This window comes from Drosophila nasuta, chromosome 3 (genome assembly GCF_023558535.2).
Source record: "Drosophila nasuta strain 15112-1781.00 chromosome 3, ASM2355853v1, whole genome shotgun sequence".
NCBI lineage: Eukaryota > Metazoa > Arthropoda > Insecta > Diptera > Drosophilidae > Drosophila > Drosophila nasuta.
Window position 1 is genome coordinate 9,437,191 of NC_083457.1, and position 23,665 is coordinate 9,460,855.

General features: G+C 38.2%; 1 protein-coding gene across 1 annotated transcript; it reads right to left on the reverse strand.

Annotated features, from left to right (window-relative positions):
- Positions 1–11,718: 11,718 nt before the first annotated feature.
- LOC132790972 (uncharacterized) lies at positions 11,719–12,495 on the reverse strand. The gene has a single exon (XM_060799737.1). It carries the CDS (start codon positions 12,372–12,374, stop codon positions 11,778–11,780), a length of 597 nt encoding a protein of 198 aa, XP_060655720.1. The 5' UTR covers positions 12,375–12,495; the 3' UTR covers positions 11,719–11,777.
- Positions 12,496–23,665: the final 11,170 nt, after the last annotated feature.

Genomic DNA, 23,665 nt, shown 5'->3' on the forward strand with positions numbered 1-23,665 from the left:
AGTTGCTTGTCCCTCTAGTTGGCCACTCTCATCATTTTTTTTGCTCCGGTTGCTGCTGCTTTCAGCTTTTGTGTGCACTCGGTGAATAATTTAAAACCGCCAAAAAGAATGCAAATGTGGTTCAGTCCCCACGCTTGTCCCTCGTCAACCCTTTTGCACTCCAGCGAACATTCATTAGATGCTTCCACCTGTTTCAAAGTATGCAGTCGAAATGCCAGCACAAATTTCATATTTATTTTTATTTACGCTTAACATAAGCAGGTCAAAGATAAACAATTAATACGTGTGTGTGACTTAATGAATAACATTCTTATTATTATTTAAAGCAGCATTAAAAAAAAGAAAAATTCTTAGCTCGAAATTCAAAATATTTGAATTGAGAATATACTTAATAAATATTATTTAGAACAGAATTAAAAGCAGAAAATAACTTTTACTTAAAATCCAAAATTCTTGATTTTTGAATTTCCTTTTTTATTTTGAACAATAAACAGCAATTTATACTTTCAGCAGATTAAAAGTAGAATTTAATTTCGGTACTATAGGAATATACCAAATAAAGTATTTGTTTTTTTTTTAGGATTTTTTCGGTACATTAATTTGGTGTATTTTTGAATAGACACACTGCTTTGCATCCTAATATCAAGCACTCTCGACAGACAAACAAGTAGGAAGTTTGTTTTAAAAAAAAACCCAGACTGACCCGGGATTATTTTAAACATTTTCTTTTATAGTATATATTGAATTTAACTATTTTTTTCTGAGTGCGTTATAAGGCAACTTAAATAATAATGTAAACGGCAAGTTGCAAGTGGCTCGATTATTTCATGGACTGCATGTAGTACAAATAGTGCCCTACATGTCACAGTGCTGTTAAGCTGTGCTTTGAGCTGTCTTCAATCAAACACGAAGCCGAATAGAAAGCATGCCACTCTCATTTGCCATGACACATTTGAATGCAAATTTATGCAAAACGTGTCAATGTGCTAACAACAAAAAACAAATAGAAAACCAACCTCGCGTCCAGCATGTGACTAAAACTAAAAAAAAAGAAAAACCGAGAATGATTCCAATCCCAATCTCGTTCCCAATGCAATGCTGACGAACGTGCAAAGTCAACAAAGCGTAATTTTCTGAGTGTGTTTGGGGTGAAGGAGAAACTGTGCCAGGGCGCGGTTCTTTTGCTGATTGACGGCGCCCGAACGAACGTTCGTCTCTCTAATCCGTTAATAGAAACATTAACGAGGCATTTTTCGAAAATTATTTCGAGCACGCGATAATCGACCAGTCAAACCAGGCAAACCGGGCAAACCAAACGAGGCAAGCAGCCATGTAAAGTGAACTGAAGTCAGCTGGCCTCTTCAGGCACGTCAGTCAAGTTCAAAGTGCAATCGGCTACTCGTGTACAGTGGCTGTTGTTAGTTTGCGAACTACTGGCGAACAAGAAGAAGAAGAAGAGAGCCCAGAGTCACGTGATGGGCGTCGTGCAAAAATATTCTCATTTCGCTTTAATTTTGTCGATCGTTAACCCTTTTTTGCCAACCCGGTTTTTTTGGGATGGACTGCCTTCTTCGTCTTTGCCTGGCAATCAGAGCGCGTCAAGTTGTTGCTGGTTCCCCTGTCGGTCCACCAGACCAGCCAGCCAGCCAGCCTGTCTGTTGTCCTGCCTGACTGCCTGCCTTCCTGCCTTCCTGACTGCCTGCCTACCTGCCTGTAAAGTTCAAGCAGCCCGAAATAATTGCATTGTAATGCGAAATAGCTACCACCCAGAGCAATATACCCGAGAGTTGTTCCCATCCTCAAGCTTTGCATGCTTGACTCTTGTTATTTCAGCACGTTCGTTTGGCATGGACCTGGCGCAACCACCGCACCACCAACCTATCCAACCACCCAACCATCGTGCACCACCACACGCTCTGTTTATGTGTCGGTAATTTCCAATCTCACTTTGCAATCGTTTTACAACATTTTGCTTTTATTTTATGCCAAAGCGTCGCTGGCAACTTTTTGATAGCCAACTCCTCGCTCAGAGCTCAGGACTCAGGACTCGACTCGACTTTTCCCTCATTCGTACATACACATACACACATATATCTAACGCCTTTCCCCGTTCTTTTGCTATATGCCATCCTTTCTTGCTATTTTACTCTTATTGCAGCTTACTATTTATGTGTCTGCTGCAATTATAACGGAAACTAGTTGAGTGCCACAGTGGGAGAAGCCAACAACACCAATTGGGGGAGGAATACTATACAATGTCATGTCATCCACGTATGCGGGTGTGTGTGTGGCGTAAGATCAGGAAAATTGTTTCCGTCTGGCAAAGGTTAAGGTTAAGTTAAAACAAATCTAATTACTCCTGCAGTCTTTGGCATTTTAGCAACAAGAGCTGGAGATGAGATAATAGCTCATTATGGATTGTTTTTGATATTTATACGGGTAATTATTTTTATATTTACCTCAGAAATATACAACATTTTAATAATAATAATTCCTTTATTCTGATGGCTAAATATATATGTTAACTTGCGTTTAAATAAATGTAAATACTTTTAGTTTTATGCTACAAACTTAGAGATAAAATGAAATACTAGCCTGAAGGCCTTATCCGCTCTCTTCGTTATTTCAATATTGTTAATATAATCATAATAAAAATATGAAATACAAAATCTATTAAAACACAAGTAATGAAAACAAACAACGCTTTTAGCTCTATTTTCCTTTGTTTTTTTACCTATTAATTTGAATAAATTGTAAAATTTATATAATAATATAAATTATATACAAAATTGTTGAAAGTTTAAATGAGAATATCATAATAGTTGAAATGCTGATAAATATTATTAATACTTTTTTTCTGTATTTATTATTTTGCTGAAAAGTTTTCCATTTTAATATCATTTTACCTTATTTAATGCCTAGAATTAATTTACATGATAGACAATCTGTGACTACATTGCAAAGTTCTCTGAGTGCCAAAATAATGAAACTTAAAATTATAATTTCAGAACAATCGAAACCAACAGCAAGTGGAGAATACAAATAAAAAACCACAACAATTATTATTGATATTTCATGTATTTTAAATAACATCTTAAAGAAATAATCTACTTTTAAAAAACAATATAATTGCTTGTTTGGTTCCACTGTGCTAATGCACTGCCCCTGAAGAATGCAACTTATTGCTAATTAGTTTTAAATCGATGACCAGCTACGTGCAGACTTCTCCCAGCAATGAACTTTCTACTCATGGTGGGAGAAGCATAAGCTTGAGGGAACACACAACAACTGAGCTCCAACACAGCCCCAACAATTTGTGGAGGAGATCTCTGTGCAAGCAGCTAAAAGGCGCAGATTTAAGAGCAAATTAAAATTGTTCTAGCAAAAGGCTGCAACAACAAATAAATAATCGATTTGAGTGAAAAAGATGAGGATCCCGGCAATTTTATGCGTATTTGGCAACGCGCTAAGTGAACTTTAGTGCAATGTTCGGCTGTGTTTTTTATGTTATGTGTTCTGCAGGACAGAACATTTTTTCGCATTCCTTTATTGCTGGCACTCGGAAACAGGGGCAGAACTCACACTAAAATGTAATAAAATAAAGTGTTGGGGATTTCGTGCACTTTCCGTTCGTTCAGTTTTCTGTCAAGCGGGGGGATCGGATATCGAGCGGGGAATTCGAATGAGAAGAGAATGGAAATAAGGGGGATGGGGAATAGGGAACCAGGATCAGGGGTTTGGCACTTTGGCCGCGGGCGCGTCAATGGCGTGAAGTATGTATGCAAAAAAGGCAGCTAACAACACAGCAACAACAGCAACAACAACAACAACGGGCAACATGCGAAAATCGATGGGAAAAACTTTTGGAAAATCAAGCAATTCGTTAGCTCTTTGCGTGCAACTGAATAGGTTGGGCCTCTGGGCTTGGCAACAAACTGAGGGAGGGGAGGTGGTAGATGGGGGGAGGGTAACTCCACCCGCTGCGGGTTTTATAGATTTGCTTTTATTGTGCGGTATTTATTGTGGTATATGGCCGTCGCTTGACTTTTTCCTCGATTTGCTGTGTGTAGCCCCCCAAAAATCGCAGCAAGTTGTGCGAAGTGGCAATTTCGATGCTTGTTGCTGCTGTGCACTCGTTGCTCGCTCTCTTGTAGTCGCTGCTCGTATTTTGCAGCCCTCTATTCGTGGCCACTGGGTTCATAAGCCGATTAAATTGGTTCGCCTTTTTCTGTTTCGGGCCATGTTTTTCGCATTTTTTTTTTTCCTTTTTACGGTTGTAAAACTTGACGTCGTTGCCATTGCCATTTGCTTTGTTGGCTTGGTTATAAAAATTGTTAATTAAGTTAAGTTTGATAGGTTGTTTTATTGCCCGAGCATTAGGTTGGCAATATCCAGCAGCGTATTATGGGCGTGGCAGTAGTTTTGCTTTTCATTTAATGTCGTTTTAAACTAATGGAACTAATGGAACTAATAAACGCATCCATACTTCAATTGAAACATTAATTTAAAGCACAAATTGCATAACTAAATTGTTTGTTCATTTATCAACATTATCCAATTATTTGCCATAAATTAATAACATGCAAAATTGCCAGTTTTTTTAATGAGATGATTATTATTTTCAGTTTGCTTATCGATCTTTAGTTTGGATACAAAATTAACAAAACTCTTTCCCTCTTAATGCTTAAATTTTAAACAAATTGCAGCTCATAATGTATTTTAGATCGTTAACTTTTTATGGGTTTATTTCTCAATGCGCATTTCTGAAGACTTTTCGCCTGAATGCATTTGGAGCGCAGACAAAAGCGCACACAAATATGTATCTCGCATATCATTTACAATTGCATAATCCTGCGCCCACATGCCACAAGCCACGTCGTAGTCGTAGTCGCAGTTGCACTCGCAGAGCCCAAAGCCCCAGGAGCCTAGAAACACGATCGTCCCGACGGAGAGGAAAGTGCTGTTATTGTCCTGGTAATGGCGATGGCATTGCTGATGTTGGTGTTAGTGTTGGTGTTGGTGCTGGTGTTGCTAACATCATTAGGGGTAACCCCTTCATCCGAGTTGAGCACTTGGCATTCTGCTGCTGCTGCTCCTTCTGCTGCTGATTCTTCTTCTGCATAAAGTATTCTTGGTGCTCGTCGTTGCGTCGTTTTGTTCGTTAGTTCACTAGCTCGTTTTTGCCGCTTTGTGCTCCGTTTTGTTTGCTTGTTTACACTGTGTGTGCTCTCTGCTCTCGCCATTGCTGTTGCTGTTGCTGTTGGGCGCGTTATCCCGTCGCAAATCCTCCATTGGCGCATTGTGTTGCTTATCTTTGTGGCATGGCCATGGTGCTTGCCTCGCTTGCAACTGAAAGTGCTTACATTTGTGTTGTGCAAATGCAGCAGGCGAGAAAGACGTTAGCTCTGTTATTTAAATAAATCGTTGCATACTTTGCGGCTGGATGCGGCCATCAACGCTGTTTGCTTTTTGCATATGAGAGCTGCGAGGGAGACAGCGCTACCCCTCTTTCCCTCTCTTTCTCTCTCTCTTTGGGAGACTGGGGACGACTTTAAATCTCATTTGAATTATTATGGCAAAATGCACGACAGTCGCGATGTCGTTGCATTCTGCTGCATACTTTATGGCGTTTTAAGTGCTGCAAATGCTAAAAGTGTGTTTGCAGCCTGCAGCCTGTCTACTCTCTCGCCACTCGACTGTCGACTGTCGCTTGTCAAGCGTTATTATTATTTTTTAGCTCGCCTCCTCCTCTCTCACACTCGAAATCTCCATTTTAGTATTTCTTGCATAATATTTGCCATTTGTTTGTCGCGTTGTCTTTCTTGTTGGGTTTTTTACTGCCAAGCTGTTTGCTCATGACCCAGATTTTCAAATATTGCATGCAATTAAACATATATTTACTACACACAGAGCAGGCAAAGATAAATGCTGTCAACTGACAAATTCATATTCACAAGAGAGCGAGCATGAACTTTTTAAGTTACTTCTTAATTGCATTTCTTAGGAATATAAATAAGGGTTGTGCCGTATATTCGTTTTTTATTGCTATTATAACTATATAACAACCTTTTATAATTCAGAAATTTCTCTTCTTATTTTATTATTTGCATTTGCAAATGTATTTATGCAGGGTATTTATAACTTATGCTACTCGAAAGTAGGGCAACATGTCAAGTAATGTGCTAAATTTAAATGACTCTAGAATGTTGACTGCTAAGAAATAAATTTATCTAAAAGCCAGCAAGTCGATTGTCAAGCTATAAAAGCGCGTCATTCCACATATAAGTTATATTACGTATACGCCGCTTTGTCATGTTTTTTTTCTGCAATTTAGTTAAAAGAGAATCTAGCATTTAATAATTCCGTTATTCACATTTAAAATTCGAAATTTGGAATTTAAATTAAGAGAAATTTATTACTTTGGTATAAAAGCACTTCATTCTACTTAAAAGTTATATTAGTTATACGCAGTGTGGTGAAGTTAAATTGTGAAATTGAGTTTAAAGGATGTTTAGCATTAAATAATTTAAATTCTGAGCTTTATTTTTGCATACTTCAGTCTAGTAATAAATATCAAATGAAATTTACAGAAAATAAAGTGCTTGCTGCATGTTGCCAACCGAATAAAAATATTGAATTCTTTAATTGATACTATTCCGCTAAATAATAATAATCATTATTTGTTTATGGATCTTTTACAGTTCAAGTCTCTTAGTAAGCTGATAATTTTCAGTATACTTAGAAGGTGCAAAAAAAAAGACTATTTAACAGCTGTAAACGTAAATCAAATGCCACATCTTGCAGTGGCAAGTGGCGCTGCGTCCTTTAGCGAGTCTCTCTCTCTCTCTCTCTCTCTCTCTCTCTGTATTTGCTCATGGTGCGTTTATTTTATTTGCCATTTTTAACAATTTGAAAACTGTGGGTGGATGCTCAGGCAGTGATGCAACACACACACACACATGCCTGTTCCAAGAGTTGCCTGCAACAGGAGCAGCAATAGCAACAGCAAGAGCAACAGCAACAGTGGCAGCCAGTATTTTGATTTATTATTTTGATTTCTGTTCCTTTAGTACCTGCCAGGATGCAGCCATTTCTCTCTCCCACTCACGCTCTCGTTTGGTTGGCACTTCAGCCACACTGCATCATTATCCTGGTGCTCTTCATGTCGCCTTCTTTATTTTTATTCACACGGTTTTCTGGTTTTATTGCTCCAATTATTTCATGTTGTACTCGCCGTATACGACACTTCAGTAGATTTCACATTTCTCATCCGCAACCTCGATTTCCTTTTTTCCCTCTCTTTTTTATTTATTTTTTGTTTTCAACTTGCTTTTAAATTTATCGCGTCGTGTTCGTTGAGTTTTCTCCCATTTTTGCTGGCCAATTGTACGAAAATATTGTGAGCAAATTGTTGACAGATTTTGAAGTTGAGTTTTCTACTTTTTTTTTATTTGTTGTCAAGTTGATAACTTTGATTTCCAACAGTCGAGAGTCGAGCAACAGCAACAACAACGAGCTGTTGCCAATTAAGAACACAGGCATTTTGCCACTCAGCATTTGTATGGCAAAGCAAACTGTATCTCGACACAACAGTTTCATAGATGGCACAATCCAAACGCTTAACTGCACATAAAATATACAAAAACTAACTTAGTTGCTGCACATCGTGGGGCATAACTCATGAGAATCCGCATACAAAAATACCCTTGTATGCGAATGGCCCTTCACAGTGCAACCTGAATGTGTCCTGGGTATGTTTCACAGCCTTCCCCAGAGCAGCTGACTGCACAAAGACAACAGTCCAGCCGTGATAATAAAAACAACAGCAACAACGGCAACTGTAAAACCAATTCTAACGAGCGTCACTGAGGTGACTGCCAGAGGATTGCCCCAGTCTCCTGTTGCCGGTTTCCGGTCCCCTAACCCCGACTGGGGGATGGGGCTTTTACCTCGCCTCGCACTCCCCGCGGTCGAGTAGTTACCCATTTTTTAGATATGACTAAACTAAAATATTGCCATAATACTTGCACTAGCATTTGCAACAGCTCGAATGCTCTTCCTCTTGGAGGGTATTATGAATATGGATAATACATTGGAGTAGTAGAAAAGACGAAGGTATGCAAACTTAAATGAATTTAATATTATAGTGCAAGAATATATATTAAGAATATATATATTTTCTAACTTAAATGAATGTAATATTAATTGGCTTCTACATATATGAGTATCTACTGCGACTATTATTGCAACTATCTTAATATACATAGTTAGTCAATAGAGTTCCTTTTAATATAAAGTAATCAATAAAAATAATGGGGGCTTTAAAATTTTTGAAATCATTATTTATATTTAACAAAAGAAGACAGCGAAAATAATACCATCTATCACTCTATAGTTAATATACATAAATGTTACTATTTATTTTAATTTGATTTATATTAAAATTAATCAACTCTTCATTCTTCTACGTTGACGTTCTACATTTTGATCATAAATTTATTAGCTGATTAATGGAAAACTAAATAATATACAAATATTTTAAAGAAGTTTCATAACAATCTTGTTTCTCGCATGTTGAGAGCATTTTCAATTCGTTGAGTTGCCAAAAGCGATGACAATTTTTTTTCATGCAGAGCTCTCTTCTAATGGCAACTGCTGAGTGGATGCAACAAAGCGTGTGCAGATGCAAAGGGCAAGAGGAGGGGGAGAACATGAAGAAAGGGATACACGGCAGGTCCTCGAGCAGCAAACAGCAGCAGGTGAAGAGCAGAGGAAGAGCACATCGGAGGTGGAGCAACTGTGGTGGGCCATGTATAAATTCATAAAGAGAGCATGCGACGGTGACTGCGGCAACATGTTGTAATTGCGTATTTTATAGATACACACACACTCACACGCTCATACATAGTCTTTAAGGGGGAGAGGGAGAGGAGGAGGAGGAGGAGAGTGTCGCTAGGTGTTGTATCTGGCGTTGTCGCTAGCTGGTTTGGCTTTTGTTTGGCGCCCGGAAATGGCAACCGGTGTGCAGCGAAATATGTATGTATGGCAATAACGGCGACGACCAGAATACGCATACGCCATGTTGCGCCATTTGAAGTTGTTGGCGTATACGTAATTTTTATTTTACACACACACTCACACACTCATACACAACCAAAAAGACTCTGAACTGAAAAATGCATTCAAAAAACAAAAACAAAACGCGAAAAAATGGCACACAGCGCACAGAAATTTTAATTGCTCAAAAGCGACCCCAAGAGATGAAGTTGGGTTAAAGGGAGCGATAGGGGGAACAAGGCGGAGTCAACTAAATTTGCTTCCGTTATGAGAGCGCAATCCAGCTGTCCGGCGTCCCATTTATGACTTTTAATTCAATCAAAGTAAATTAAATCATATAAAATATTTCACTATGTACTCTCGCTCTCTCTCTCTCTCTCTGTCTCTCATTGCATATTTGAGCTGAGATTTCAATTCTGCTTTGACAGTTTCGCCTTTTGAATTGGAAAACACGTAATGGGTTTAGATGGATTCTGCAAATATGATGAAAAGCAAAGAGCACTTCAGCAACACACTGATTGCAGTACTACAAACTGCAGACTATTGAAATTTAAGGATACGCGACTGATCCTTTATAGAATTGAAATGACGAACGCTTTGACTAAAGATAAAGATTTCCAGCGTTGCATCTCGTTTATGTCCATTCACTAAATCGTTTGGCAAACGTCCTTGTTCAGTCTCCCGCCATTCCGAATGTCCTTGTTGGCACATTAAACACACACACACACACTTCTTTATATTCAACTTGTTTTTGTGTTCCTTCTTTTATAGAACCATATTTATATGATCGTGTGTGGGTGTGCGTGTGCGTGAATGTGTGTGTGTGAAAAGCGAAAGGCTGCTTCACAAAAAAAATAAAATTCATAAAAAGCCGCGCGCAAATGCGCACTTTTCTTTGGTGTCCTTTCCATGTCCTTTCAGTGCGTGTGTGCATTATCAGCCATGCGTAAAAATCAGGACATGCGCGTGAGAGGAAAACCTTTTGTTCACTTTTATTTTGCATGCTCTGAACTAATGGTGATTATCTCCCTCCTCTGTGCATTATGTTGTGTTCTCTATGTGTGTTGTTTGTGGGCCGAAAAAAAGAATATATAAGAGAAAACTCGCTGCTGCTTTTCTATCAAAGGATAATCATCGCTGCCTCGTTGCCAGTTGCTGTTATGCGAAAGTGAACCGCACATTTTGTGCGACGTCATTTAAGTGTGAATGTTGCGATAAGCTACAGCCACAAAAATTTAAACAAATACAGAACGACTCCCATAGAAAAATATGCAGCTGCCACAACACATAATAGATTCAAGTAACATTTACTCTTTATACCACTTCAAAGGGATGCACAGAAAGAAAAAAACGTGCTAAAATCTAGAATATGATATCAAAATTGAACCAAGCCGGTTTCTTTTTCAATTAAGATCAAAGCTCTACAAAAATTCTAAATTGCCCAACCTTGAAGTCCAAGATTTTGAATGTTGTTTTTCTATCGTGAAATTTTGAAATAAGGTTTTAAGCTTTATCAAATTTTAAATCAAGATTTGTAAAGACATCTTGACATTTTTTTCTTCATAAATCTTGATTTAAGATTTTTTCGATCTTTGTATCTTGAAATCAGAATTTTAGCTTCAAAAAATCTTAAATCTTTTTAATCTAGATTTTCTCTCTGTGTAAAAAGATGTAAGTTTAGTGAAGAGAATTTGCTGGTTGGAATGTCCGAGTATGTTTTGTGTCCTTGTAACTTTATAGTTCACAGCGTAAATTTAACTTACTCTAAATTACAATTTCAATAGTGGAATACTAAATCCTTATTATTTATATTTATTCCAAATTTTGGCTGCGAAATAAATGTCAAATATATTTTATGAAACAATTACTATGAATAAACATGCCAACAACTTGGACTTTGAAGAATGTGCGTTTCTGTTCCATGTTTGTTTTGCTTTACATAGCCAAAAAGTGTGAGCAGCGAATGCAAGGAAAAGAGCTGAAGGATCGTTTCCATTTAGGCCACATTCTAAGCTGGGTAACTATCTACGCTTGGAGGCGGCAACAACCGAAGCGAATCTGTCAGCGGGTGATCAAAGGGCTAGTCAAATAATGTGGCTACAAATATTTTAAAATAATGGATTAAATTAAATGTGCAAATGACGAAATTTCATCCAAGAGAAATGTGATAAACTTGAAATTTGCAATGCAGCTTCTTAAGTCACATATGGTTAACACATTTGCCTTAAAGCTGTTGCAAGATTATGGCCAGCAGCTGACAGAAACAAAAGCTGTGTGGCAGGGTATTTGTTGTTGTTGTTCTTGCCGTTGTAGTTGTTGTCCTTATAATTGTTGTTGTTGTTGTAGTTGAACGCCACAGGCCAATATGGCGGCAGTTCATATGAGCACATAAATTACGCCAACGCCAACGCCAATGACAATGATGACAATGAAAGGCGATGCTCCAGTGTCAGTTAGTGTGTGTTCATGTCTATTTGTGCGTGTGTGTGTGTGTGTAAATGGCAGCTGGACAGTTGCTTTGGTTATGCTGTCCAGTGCATTTGTGTCTGCCATTGTTCAGCCTGCGTTGTCTGAAATTTCAGTTAAATCGATTTTAATGGCAGCTCATGCAGCAGATTCTAATATTTCAATAAATAGTCTGTTAATTGCAGACTACAAAACCGCCATCTGTGCATTTAGTTTTTTTTAATAATAGAGTGATTACCAACAAAATTTGAGTTTCAGTTTAGACAAATGTGAAAAACTATGAGTAATGTGGATATAAAAAAATACAGATACGAACAATGCTGAGACCTTGTTGTTCTTGAGTTCTCATAGATGTTCGACTCCATGTAAATGATAACCGACGACACCGTCTCTGCCGAGTGTGACTTTCGCTTACGTTTGCAACTCTTGTGCAATTCGTCGGAGTAAGAAAATGGAAAGGGCATGCAGTTCACAAGTATCGAGTCTTCAACGTCCATTGCATAGTTGCGGCCATCGCAATAGAATTTACCATCTTCGAATACGAGATTATAGCAATTTGATAGTGGACCCTCGTAAAAGACAATTAGGAGCATCGATGAGGCAAAGAAATCGGCTCTCTGCCAGATGGCGTAGGGCGCATCGATGGCCGGTATGCGATCCTTAAACTGTAGCCGAAGGTCGCGATTATAGAATCCGTGGCACACAAACTCCAGAATGTGGCCGTCGATGAAGGTGCAATTTTTGGACGCGTTTGACTGCATCACCAGGGGTGAGAGAATGAGCAGAAACCAGCAAGCAATCAGATGGATATTGTTACGTCCTCCTCCTGTTAAATGGGGGCTCACTAGCATGGCCTATAGTCTTGCAGCAAATGATTCCGAGATCATTTTAAGTCAATTTCTTCACCAGAGACACTAAAATCTATGTGTAAAATTGTTTTACGAAATATCAACACAAACATACAAAAAACACAAATATAAGATTATTTCCCTTTTTTTCCCCCGTTGACAAACGTTTACAAACTTGGCCAATTACATTCTTGTCTCTTGTCAAATGCATTTTAAGACAATACGAAATTACAATTTACAAAACTGTTTTGAAGAAATATTAATATAAAAGTTAACTGGTATTTAGTACTCTTGAAAGCTGAAGTAATTCTTTTCTGTATTAATCTCAAAAACTAAATAACTATAGGGTAAGAAATATTTCGCTCTAATTGTATAATTGTATCGTTTATATCTTAAATATAACTTAACTTATCTGAAGTAAATAAAGAAAACATTTGGTATATTTTGACTTGTATCGTGCAGTTCGAATGCAGTATTTCATCGATATACTAAATAGCATTTTTGTGGTATATTATTCGGTATCTTAGAGTCGAGCACATTCGTTTATTCTCTGATAATTGAATAAAAACTATTTACAAAGCCAATCATGCTAGTAACTGCAATTACAATTAACATATGCTGCATTCCCAGTGTGGCTGCCTCGCTTTTCCTTCCGTATTGTGAATAGTGCAGCACCGATTGCGCCTTTGTGGTACCCTCTTCGTATGATTTATTAAAGCAGTGTGCAACTAAGGCAGCTGGATAACCAGTTGGAATATTGATGCAGTGCAAATCCGAGTGTTTGTCATCGTTGGTGTATTTGTAGCCCCCCCCCTCCTCAATGATCTGGCAAAAAATCGTATAGTTCTTGCCATGGATATCCATTGAATGGCATTGGAACAACGGTGACTTATTGAACGATATAAAGAGGAAATCGTCATTAAGTTCGGATCTAAAAATCACATATGGCGTGTCTTCAGGTGCTCTAATATCACCCCATCGATAATCGATTATTCTTGTGACTTTCGCATTGCAATATTTGGTCAAATGAAATGGATGCATATACGAACAGTCGCCAGTATTCCAATTGGGTGTCAGACTATTGTCGTGGCCATCAAACTCATACTCTTCGGCGGCCACGAGTCGAATGAGCAACAAACTGAGAAACAGCAATCTCAATTGAATCATTGCTAATTTTGAATCTTCTGGTACTCTTTACGCGACATAAATCTGATGAAGTTCTATACAAATTAAAATTTAATGAATTTAGATTGAAACTATTTTCAAAACTTGAATGATTTCATTTTACTAATTAAAGTTTTGCTTTTAAATGTAATGTATACGCCGCATGTGCTCAATTCAATTAATGTTTAGTCAAGTTATTTTCAGAAGAAACTTGATTACTTTTACTATTTTGTGATGTGGAAGCCACATGCTGGGCACAAATGAAATAAGCTGAGCAGCTAATGAATGAAAGTAATTGCTTGAGTACGAAAAGTTTGTCTGTGTAAAGTTTTGATAACAAGTTCACCTTTTATTTTCAATCAATTCGAAATTCCCGCTCACCCAGCATGTTTATAAACATTTCAGTCATATTGATAGCTCAGCTCAGTTTGATTAACTTGGTCGAGTCGAGGAAAACGCAAAAGGCTCCCGTGGCTCGCAACTTTATGGGTGATTGCTCCAGATTCTTTGGAGTGCATCTGCGATGGGTTTGCAACAGCACACTCACCCATGAGCTGAGCCAAAACTTTCCGGATAAAAATGCCGAGAACGAGGCATCGTATGCCATGTTTGCACCTAAAGGTCTTCTGATCTTTGTGTTCATCACGATGAACTCGTCGCCCTTGATGCGCTGCAATGATCTGATTGCAATTGAATGGAACATCTACATTTGTGATAGCATTGAGCTCACGTTGAACACATCGAAGCTCTACTGTTTCAATTATCCTATGCGATATTTTGCCAAACTCAGAGATGAATGTTTACGATATAAAAATGTGGCAGATGAAACAATTGACCATTCGGTGTTGCATTATGCGAGAGTGGCAAATCGAGCTGGGTTTTGGACAATAAATATGGGATTGCTTTGGTTGTCAATTGTCCAGCTATGTAGAGTACTTTGAAGAGATGGCTAGTGTGACAATTATCCCATGCGATATTTGCTGCCCGTTGGTCATTTTTGAAAAGTACTTAAATGAGGTATCTTCTGAACACTGGTCTATGACAACGGTTTTTCGCTGGTATAATACATTATGTAGCGAACTATTATCATAGTCAAGTGCTCAGTTGGTCACTCAATGTAGTCCACTTCATTTAATGTCCAACTGCAGTCGAACGTGCGATCTGCAGCAATCAGGAACGAGGAGAGTGAGACATGGAGATGAGGCCAAGAAAAGGTCGAATGTTGAAAGAAAATTTCCGGTTAAATTGATTTACATACTCGTGCATGTCTGACGAGGACTGCAGCAGCAAGGATGTAAAAGCGAAGCCTTGGCCCGCATCTTGGCTTAAACGAAATGTGAAAGAAAAGAAATCGAGTCAAATTTATAATACGTGTACTTTCAATTTCAATTCAATGACAATTCACAGATTTAACTCGTTTTTTATGAGGATTCTTTTCCTCTCCTCTTCTTTTTTGGCAACGGCATTCGCTTTTATTATGTTACAATAATAAATTGTATTAAGTGTATTTGTGCAGTGGAGCGACAACGTCAAAGCAGGGCGGCAGCCAGGGCACAGGTGTACTTACTTGCATGAAGCGACACACGAAGAGACTAAATTGAATTAAATCAAACAAATGCAAAAGCAGTCGGCACTCGAAATGGAATTTCTCTGCTGTTTCTTTTTTTGTGTTGGGAGAACAAACAACAATTCGAAAAACATACTACAATTACCATTAGTGGAGAAAAGGCAAAAGAGAGTGAAGTTACATTTGAAGAAGTAGGAAAACTATAGTCGAGTGTGCTCGACTGAGAGATACCCGCTACCCATTTTGAGTAAATGAAACACAATGGGGTATTATTCTTAATATATACCAAATTAATATATCCTAAAAGCACTATATCAATATGCCAAATATAGCCTTCGGTATATTTTATTACTTGATGACTTATTTTGCTTTTAGCGGGTGTAAAAACAGGAATTAATGTCTTGAGTTTGAGAACTCTCCTGTCCACAAACAAATCTTGCAATAAAAATTTCAATCTTAAAGCAATTTATTAAACCTAAAGCTAGATTTTCGATATGTGAAAGCTATGGGACTTTTGAATTTAAACTTTGCTTTAAACTATGTGTAATTTTAAAGCAAGATTTCCTTTATTTTAATACTTTGTGATTCTCCTTAGCCATACATAGTTCAAAGACATATTAAACGGCTAATAAATACATCAGTTAATGTTAGACTGTAGTTAACATATGTCGATTGACAAGTTGAAGAAGTCTTTGCAGCAAGTCATATTGATATAGATACCTCTACAGCTGGTCAATAATTTAGTTTGTCATTTTGATGACACGCTACATCGTTCATAGAAAGAAAACTAAAGAAAAGGGACGCACCTAGACAAGCAGTTGCTTCGTGTTCGCCAGCAAGCAATCAATACCTCGGACTCACATGCTGTCATAATATAGGCGGAAAAAGTAAAAAAAAAAACGTCATCCTCGGCGAGGCGAGGAGAAATATAAACGACAGCAAATTATTTGCTGTCAGTTCGAGCCAAGGGGAGTGGCAAAAGGGGCTGCAAAGGGGAGTGCGTTTAAGTAACAGGACAAAGGCGACAACCGTTGAAAAAAAAATCGAAGAAGACGGGACAGCAATAACGATGACTGCCAGCCAAATGCATTGCGTGTCTTCACCCAAAAAAAAAAAGCAGAAAATCAAAAGAAAATTGATATTAAGAAATTGCATGAAATGAGTAAATGAAGCGTGGCAAAACACGCCCGCCTAATGGACTGCCTGATTGCCAGCCCCGAACCAAGTTGAAGACCGCGTCGAAGACGGCATCGAGGACGGAAAGCGAGCCAAAATCCATTGGCTAACGTAGCGTTGAATGCATATTAAAAATTCTTGGAAAACTAATCAATGTCAAATGTCTCCAGATTGTGTCGAAGCCACGATGTCGCCACCAACAACATGGAGCCTCGACACAGATAGATAAAAGACCAGACTGTCTGTCTATCTGTCTTGCTATCGGTTGGTTCGACCTGAGGGTCGACTGCATCGATTTAAGTCCGTTGGTTGTTGACTGTGCTGTGAACAGACGAGCGCGTGATTAGCAGAAATTAGAAAATAATTTGCTTCGTAGCTGGCAATTTATTAGCTGCCATAAATTTCGTCGAAGCATGTGAAGCACACTCCTTGAAGGCGGCGGAAAACTCTTAGGATATCAGTCGAAAAAGGTGTCTTATCTGCGCTTAATCAAATCCCTCCCTCTTTTTGTTATTATTATTTCTCAATGCGCATTTCCATTTGTTCAGAGTTAAGCGAGTAATTGCAAAATTTTCCACTCAATAAGCCAATGCGAAAACAATGTCCAAAACAAGGAATCATAGTTCTCCCATAATACATATTCAGTGCAGATGGATAACTTCTGTGCGATGGGGCAATCACCGGACAATGGATGGAAACAGCGCTCCGTTGAGCAAAGGAGCAAATGAGTAAATCTATATGTATATGTGTCTGTGTGTATGTGTGTACGACGAGGACTTCAAATGGCAATCAGAACTGCGAGAAGTCGGCAATAAGTCATGAGATGAGTTGCCAGCAATTGAAGCACAAGCGATTAATGAGTACCATTTGTGAGTATTAGTGAATGCGAGCAGGGCGCCGAGAGAGCATTGAGTGAATGCTTCTCTTAATCCCTCTTATACTTGTCCTATTTAGCTGTTAACTGTGTTGTCATTAATTCTCATGGATTCTCGAATTATGGAAATATTCAAGTGAATGTCGACAAGCAAGTAACCATTTAAGTGCGAGTTAAATAGATCGGAATTTTCTACTATAGTTAAAACGTATATTTCATGTCTTCTTTAAAAAACTATTTAATCTCTTAAATACTATTTCATGTATTTACTATTCTGCTGAAGAAATACCCGCTTTAGTATGAAATCTTAAACTTGATTTTCTAAAATTACAAAAAAATATCATAGCATGAAAACCTTTGAAGATAATGTTTGCCTTAATCTCCTCTATTTACTTTCCTGATCCATCATTAAGAGCCTTAACAATAGCTTAATATTCTCAAGTGCCTGATCAATAGGCGCAAAGACGCTTTGGTGAGCATAAGTGTTCGATAATATGCAGCTGTATTGTTCTCCGGGTTTTTCACACGAGGATAATGCTGCATTTGTCAGAGCAATTTCAAGTGCTGCTGAATGAGTTGAATAAGTATGAGTGTGAGTAGTATTTACAAATACGATATTGAGTGCTGAAATTGTTAAAAAGAGAAGAAAATGCCTTTTCATCCCTTGTGCTTTTTCTGTTTTTTCTGTTGTGCAAAAAGACAGCTGTCAAATTGACATTTCTACTTAACATGCGGCATGCAGAGCTGCTCAATTTTTAATCGGTTTTTCAAGCTGCTTTTCGGGAACAGCGACAGCGACAGCAACAGCGACTCATTATTTTTATTAATATGATTTCCACTGCACTTGAGTGGGTCAGAAATTTTTGCATTCTGCATTCCGCATTCAGCTCTGCATTTTGTAATTTAAATTTTTATATTAAGCTGGCACTGTTGATAGCGGATGATGATGATAATGACGCCGATGATGATGATGATGACGATGAAGATGCCAGTGTCAATGTGTGTCATTGTTTTCTCCAATGAACACTCATTTATTTGCAATTATTTGTTTTAAGCATTAAAAATACAAAAGCCCTCTGCCTGCTTTCCTGCCCCGCCGCCTTTCAGCCCTGAATTGCTTCAGGCGCCTGGGAAAACGCTTCAGCTCAAATGAACAAGAGTCCATTGTCCTGGGATCGGATCGTCGGTTGGAAATGCTCTTTTAATTGCTGTCAGAAAGGTTCTCGCCACTGCGTGTTGAATTATGTCAAACAAGTTGTCAACCCGTGGCCAAGTTGGCCTCCCACCTCGTTGCTGATGATGCTGATGCTGACGCTGATGTTGCTGATGCTGACGTTGACACACTTTACGGATTTTATTTAAACCACTTTTAATTTTCGTTTGGTGGCGTTGCATATACTACGATATGAGCACTGTCATTCCGAGTCAACTTTCAGCTCGTTATGACAGCGACACAGCGAATCGAATGATTCTGCTGCTGAATGAATAAGCAGTTTGTCCTTCTTGTAGATGAACAACGTCATTGACACCAGCAGAATCCATCATTAAATACTATGTGGAGTGAGGTTATAAGCTCGCTAAGGTATACAAATTGTTAAATACTTTACAGTTCATTCAATTCATTCGATGAATGCATTGCTATACTGTTTTATTACGTATACGTATCACCATCAATTTGGCTGCTTGCGCGTTCATCAAATGTGATATTTTTGCAGCACAACAGAGGCAATCACATGCACACTTATTATTGCTTTGCTGCAAAATTGATAAGCTGGAAATACTCTCGTAGAAAAGGAATATTACTGTGTTCTCATAATACAACTTGAAAGCGTTTTCGTTTTGCTAGTTGGACGCCGCTGCTGCTGTGGTTTGCCAGCTCACTCTGCAGTTGGCTATCTCTGCTCTCATTTCCCCTATTCTTCTCATCCCCTTACGGTGGCAATGGCGACAACTCGGCTTATGTGAACCTTGTTAAAAGTTAATTGCTTAGTTTCAATGTTTTGTTTAACTGCGCTTATTTAGTGTTAGAGCGATGGAATAAAACGAGTGCACTAGTACTCAAAGCCAAGTTGTATGAACTAAATTACTTAGCTTATATCGGATAATTTAGATTAGTTTAAATTCTTTATTTCCTATCATTCATCCTTATCAAATCATTTTAGAGCCAGATCTATAACTACGAGTTAACATTAAGAAGCGTTCTTTAGAAAACCAATATTCATTTATCTGTTTGAAAATTCTTAACTAAACATAAAAAAACCTTCACATAGTTTTACATTTTTTTACATTTGCTGAAGTAAAGATAAACATTATTAAATTTTAATTTTTATTTAAGATTTTGAGATTGTAAAACTTTTGCTTAGTTTTTGCAAATGAAAATATTTCTTATTCCTACTCTTGCTAGCTTTCTTTTTAATTTCATTTTATATCATATCAAACTTGTGTTGTAAATATTTAAATTTAAGTTAATTTTCCAAAACTGCTGTCGATATCGGCTTAGACTTCAGTCCTCTAAAGCATACTTTATTAAGAAACACACTTGAAAATAGAGCTGCCACAAATCTGGAGCAACTACTTAATCAAATGAAGCCATATCCAAATATTTGAAGTCCACGTGCACTTAAGTGCACAGCACGAATGCCCAGACGATGTTTGCTGGCCCAAGCACGTTAATACAATTAAAAATCCACCAATTCAATCGCAGCCACAGGACGATGTCGCCTCGCTTTCGGGCTCCACTTGGCGGTTGCCTTGGGGCCCCATTGACGAGCCTCAACATCCTTGTTGTTGTTACTCACTACGTCTTGTGGCTAAGAAGTGGTTCTCCTTCTGTCTGTCCGAAGTCTGTGTCTGTCTCTCACTCTAGCTGCCTCAGCGACTCTCTGTCAGCTGCAGAGCTCTCTGATGCCATTAGGCATAAGTGGCATTTTCCTTTTGATTTTGGTGGCATTTGACTTTATTAAGCAAAACTACTGCTATTCTCTCCTTGATGCCTTGGCCAGGTGGGCGTCTACTCCGCTTGGGGGATTGTTTGAGCATGTCAAAATGGGTCAATGTACACACACATGTGCCTGTGCCTAGCGATGTCAGACGATTCGTGATGATGCCCAACGCTTTTCTCATGTAATATTCACTAGGAAACAATCGACTGACATCTTCTGAGACCTCACACGGATTGCACACGGTACTCCCACACACACATACATACATATGTGTATATGTATTGGTGTGGGGGTGTTTGCATTTGGTTTATGCACGCAGCGCCGCCGGGCAGACAGTGTAACCTTTGTCACGTGTCCCATGTAGTACTCATTTGGTGGCATCTTCGCATCTTCGTTGGTTACCTGAGAGTTCTCCATGTCGTCGTTGTCGTCGTCGTGAACTGCTCGTGACAGGGAAGTTAAAGTCTCCGCTTCGATGCTGCTGCTCAATCATTCATTTTGCTTTTGTTTATTTATTTAACTAATGGAATTATTTGATGCCCTCCCTCCTGCTGAATAGTTTACGAAGGGAGTAGCTCTGGTTCTTGGCCCTCTGTGTTTGCCTACGTGTGTGTCCCGAGATTTGATTCGCTGCTGGGCCTTGTTCTCTCGCTCTCTCTCTCTCTCTCTCTCTCTCTCTCTGTCTCTGAGCTGCCTTCACTTTTGCTGTCATCTTTTCATATTTATCCAACGTGTGTTGGCTCTCACCTCGGCGTCTATTGTCTCCAATCTAAGATCTGTTTATGCTACGTGTCTTTTGTTGGCAAAATGTTTTATTTGTCGCTTTTGCCTTCAATATTCGTTCATTTCTTTCGCTCTAATTGATTTCACTGGCACAAGTGGGCGTTGCCACTCCCACTCCCACTGCTATTTGCTTAATTGCCCATCACTGATTGGCATCAATCTTGGATAAGAAAATCTCAATTGGAACAATAAATCATTAAGCGAAAATTTGATTGAAATACGTGTAAAAATAATTATGGAATCATGTAGGGGAAAATAAGTTGTAAGAAAAGTTTTTTGTAGACGAATATCTAAATTATTAAAAGCCAAAGTTTCTGATAAAATATTTATTTATGTGGGATATATGAAATGATTAAAAGATATGAATTCGAATACAATATTTAAACTTTCAACTTTTGAAGCATTGAAAGTTAAATGTTTCATCTGTAAGCATAGTTTTTGATAAAATATCTGTTTACTGTGTATATATAAATTTATAATAGAATCGTATTAATTATGTGCGTATTTTGCTTGCAATTTTTAATCCTTGAAAACTTTAAAATGTGAACTAATTTATAAATATCACTTTGAAGTATTTTTTAAAATTAGATTGTCCTTCTCAGATTAAAATCTTTATAAACTATTAAGAATCTAATACTTAAAATTTATAACTAAGTTCAGAAACAGAAAGGTTTCGATAAACAGGTCAGTTGTAATATATTTATTTCATCAAAGTGAAATATTTCCTAAATAAGTTAATATATTAGATCTCAAAGCTTAATTAAGAGAGAAATATTTCTAAAAATAAGTTAAAATGATTATATTTAATATAGTTTAAACAATTGCATATTCAGATATTTAAGGTCGGAGGAAAATATTTTCTAAAATATTAAACTAATTTAAGAGCTGTTAATTGTGTTGAGTTGTTACAATAATTAATAAATATCAGAGAGAAAGATATTTCTGGAAATAAATTAAAAAGTCAACAGAGGCATTTGGACTACTAAGTTGTGGATGACAGGAGAAATGCAACGCCAACGTTGCAACCTGATGAGCGGACACGAGCGAGATAGAGAGAGAGAAAAGAAGGAAAGAGTTGGAGGAGCAGTTGAACAGGACAGTTGACAGGCCCCCGTCTCAGAGCTATGCACAGTCCGACACCTCGGTTGTGAAAGAAAGCACCTACAGGGCACTAACTAACTGTTAACTGTTAACTGCTAACTGTGAACTGTCGACTCTCTGGACTCTAGCTGAAATAACTGACAGGCATTCAGGCGATGCAGTGCAACCAGCTGCGGAGAAATGCAACGAAAGTGTCAGCAACAGTCGAGTCCAAACGAGTTCTTGCCTCTCATTGGAGACCTTTGCGTTTTGCAACTTTGCTAGCTAACTTAAATATTTATTTTAGGCAATTTGCAATGGGTTCACTTAAAGGTAAATCAATTTTCGGACAATAGTTGCTGTCCGGCAACATAACTGATGTGCCCAGTCTTTGCTGCAATGAATAATAATGCGGTGCAACAACAACCAATTCCCAGTGCTCTAATCCATGGCTTATTGAGTTGCAATCGAGACTCGCACTCGCACAGACATTGAAATTGAATAAAAATGCTAAAAAGGCACAGAAGGCGCAAAAAAAAATATGGCAGCAAAGGTTAACGTCGTCGCCGTCGCCGTCGCCGTCTAGTCTGCTTTGGAGAACTCCGACGATGATGATGACGTCGACGACAGCACACACACACACACACACATACAATCGCCATCACAATCGGGAATCAGGATCAGAAGGATGAAGGAAACATGGCACAAACTTTTCTGCAGTTTCCTTGGCCATGTCATTGGCCTGTCTGTAAAATCTGCCGACATCACTGTTGCTTTTGCTGTTGCTTTTGCTGTTGCTGCTGCCATCGTCGACGTCGTTGCCGTTGTGGTTTCCAGTCAACGTAGAATATTGACTTCATAAAAAGTTTACTTTTTCGACTTCATTTGCTGGACACGGGACAAGAACACGAACACGGGACTCGCAGGACTCACAGGACGCACTGAGCTTCAGCATCCTTTGGGCTGTCAGTTGTCAGATGCTTTTGTGTCTCATCCACACGCTTTATGAATTATAATAAAATTGTTGGCGCAACGTTTCTTTTTTTATTTATATCTGCGTCTGCTCAGATAATACGCCTTTTGCTGAGACTCAAGAGAAGTCAAAGTCAAAGTCGAAGCCTTTGAAGTCTCTTGCAATAGATAGATGCATTTGAAGATTATATGGATTCATGTCTTAAGTTACGTTCAAGATAAACGACGATTATGTGAGAGCCAAAAGAAAGCTCTAAGAACATAATTTCAATGCTGTCTCGCCATAAAAATGAGTTTAATATTTAATAAAATGTAAAAAAAAAAGAAAACATTTTAAACTACCCTAAAGTATTTACACCCAGTCTCTGTTTAACTACACATATCCATTTACCAGACTCCATTCAAATAAAAAGTAAATCTCAGTATCCATATAAAAGCATAAAATCCTGAAACGTCTGTCTGATACGTATAATAATATTTAAAATGGATTTTTACCGATTTATGGCATTTCACTTGCCCTTTACAGCACACACACAAATTTCATTCTCTTCGTTTTTTTTCCATTTTTTTTTGGTTGTATACGAACGCGACCTGAAATGGTGCAGGACCATATGCTGTTATTTATGTAATTTGCGTTATACTTTTCATTTCGATTCCTGCAGCTGCAGGTACAAATTGATATTTATTTCTTTGCAGTTCCAGTTCAGAGAGGGGGCGCAATGTGTGAGAATGAACA

Excerpts from the sequence above, each read along its gene's own strand:
- LOC132790972 (XM_060799737.1), bottom strand. The coding sequence starts at position 12,374 with ATGCTAGTGAGCCCCCATTTAACAGGAGGAGGACGTAACAATATCCAT.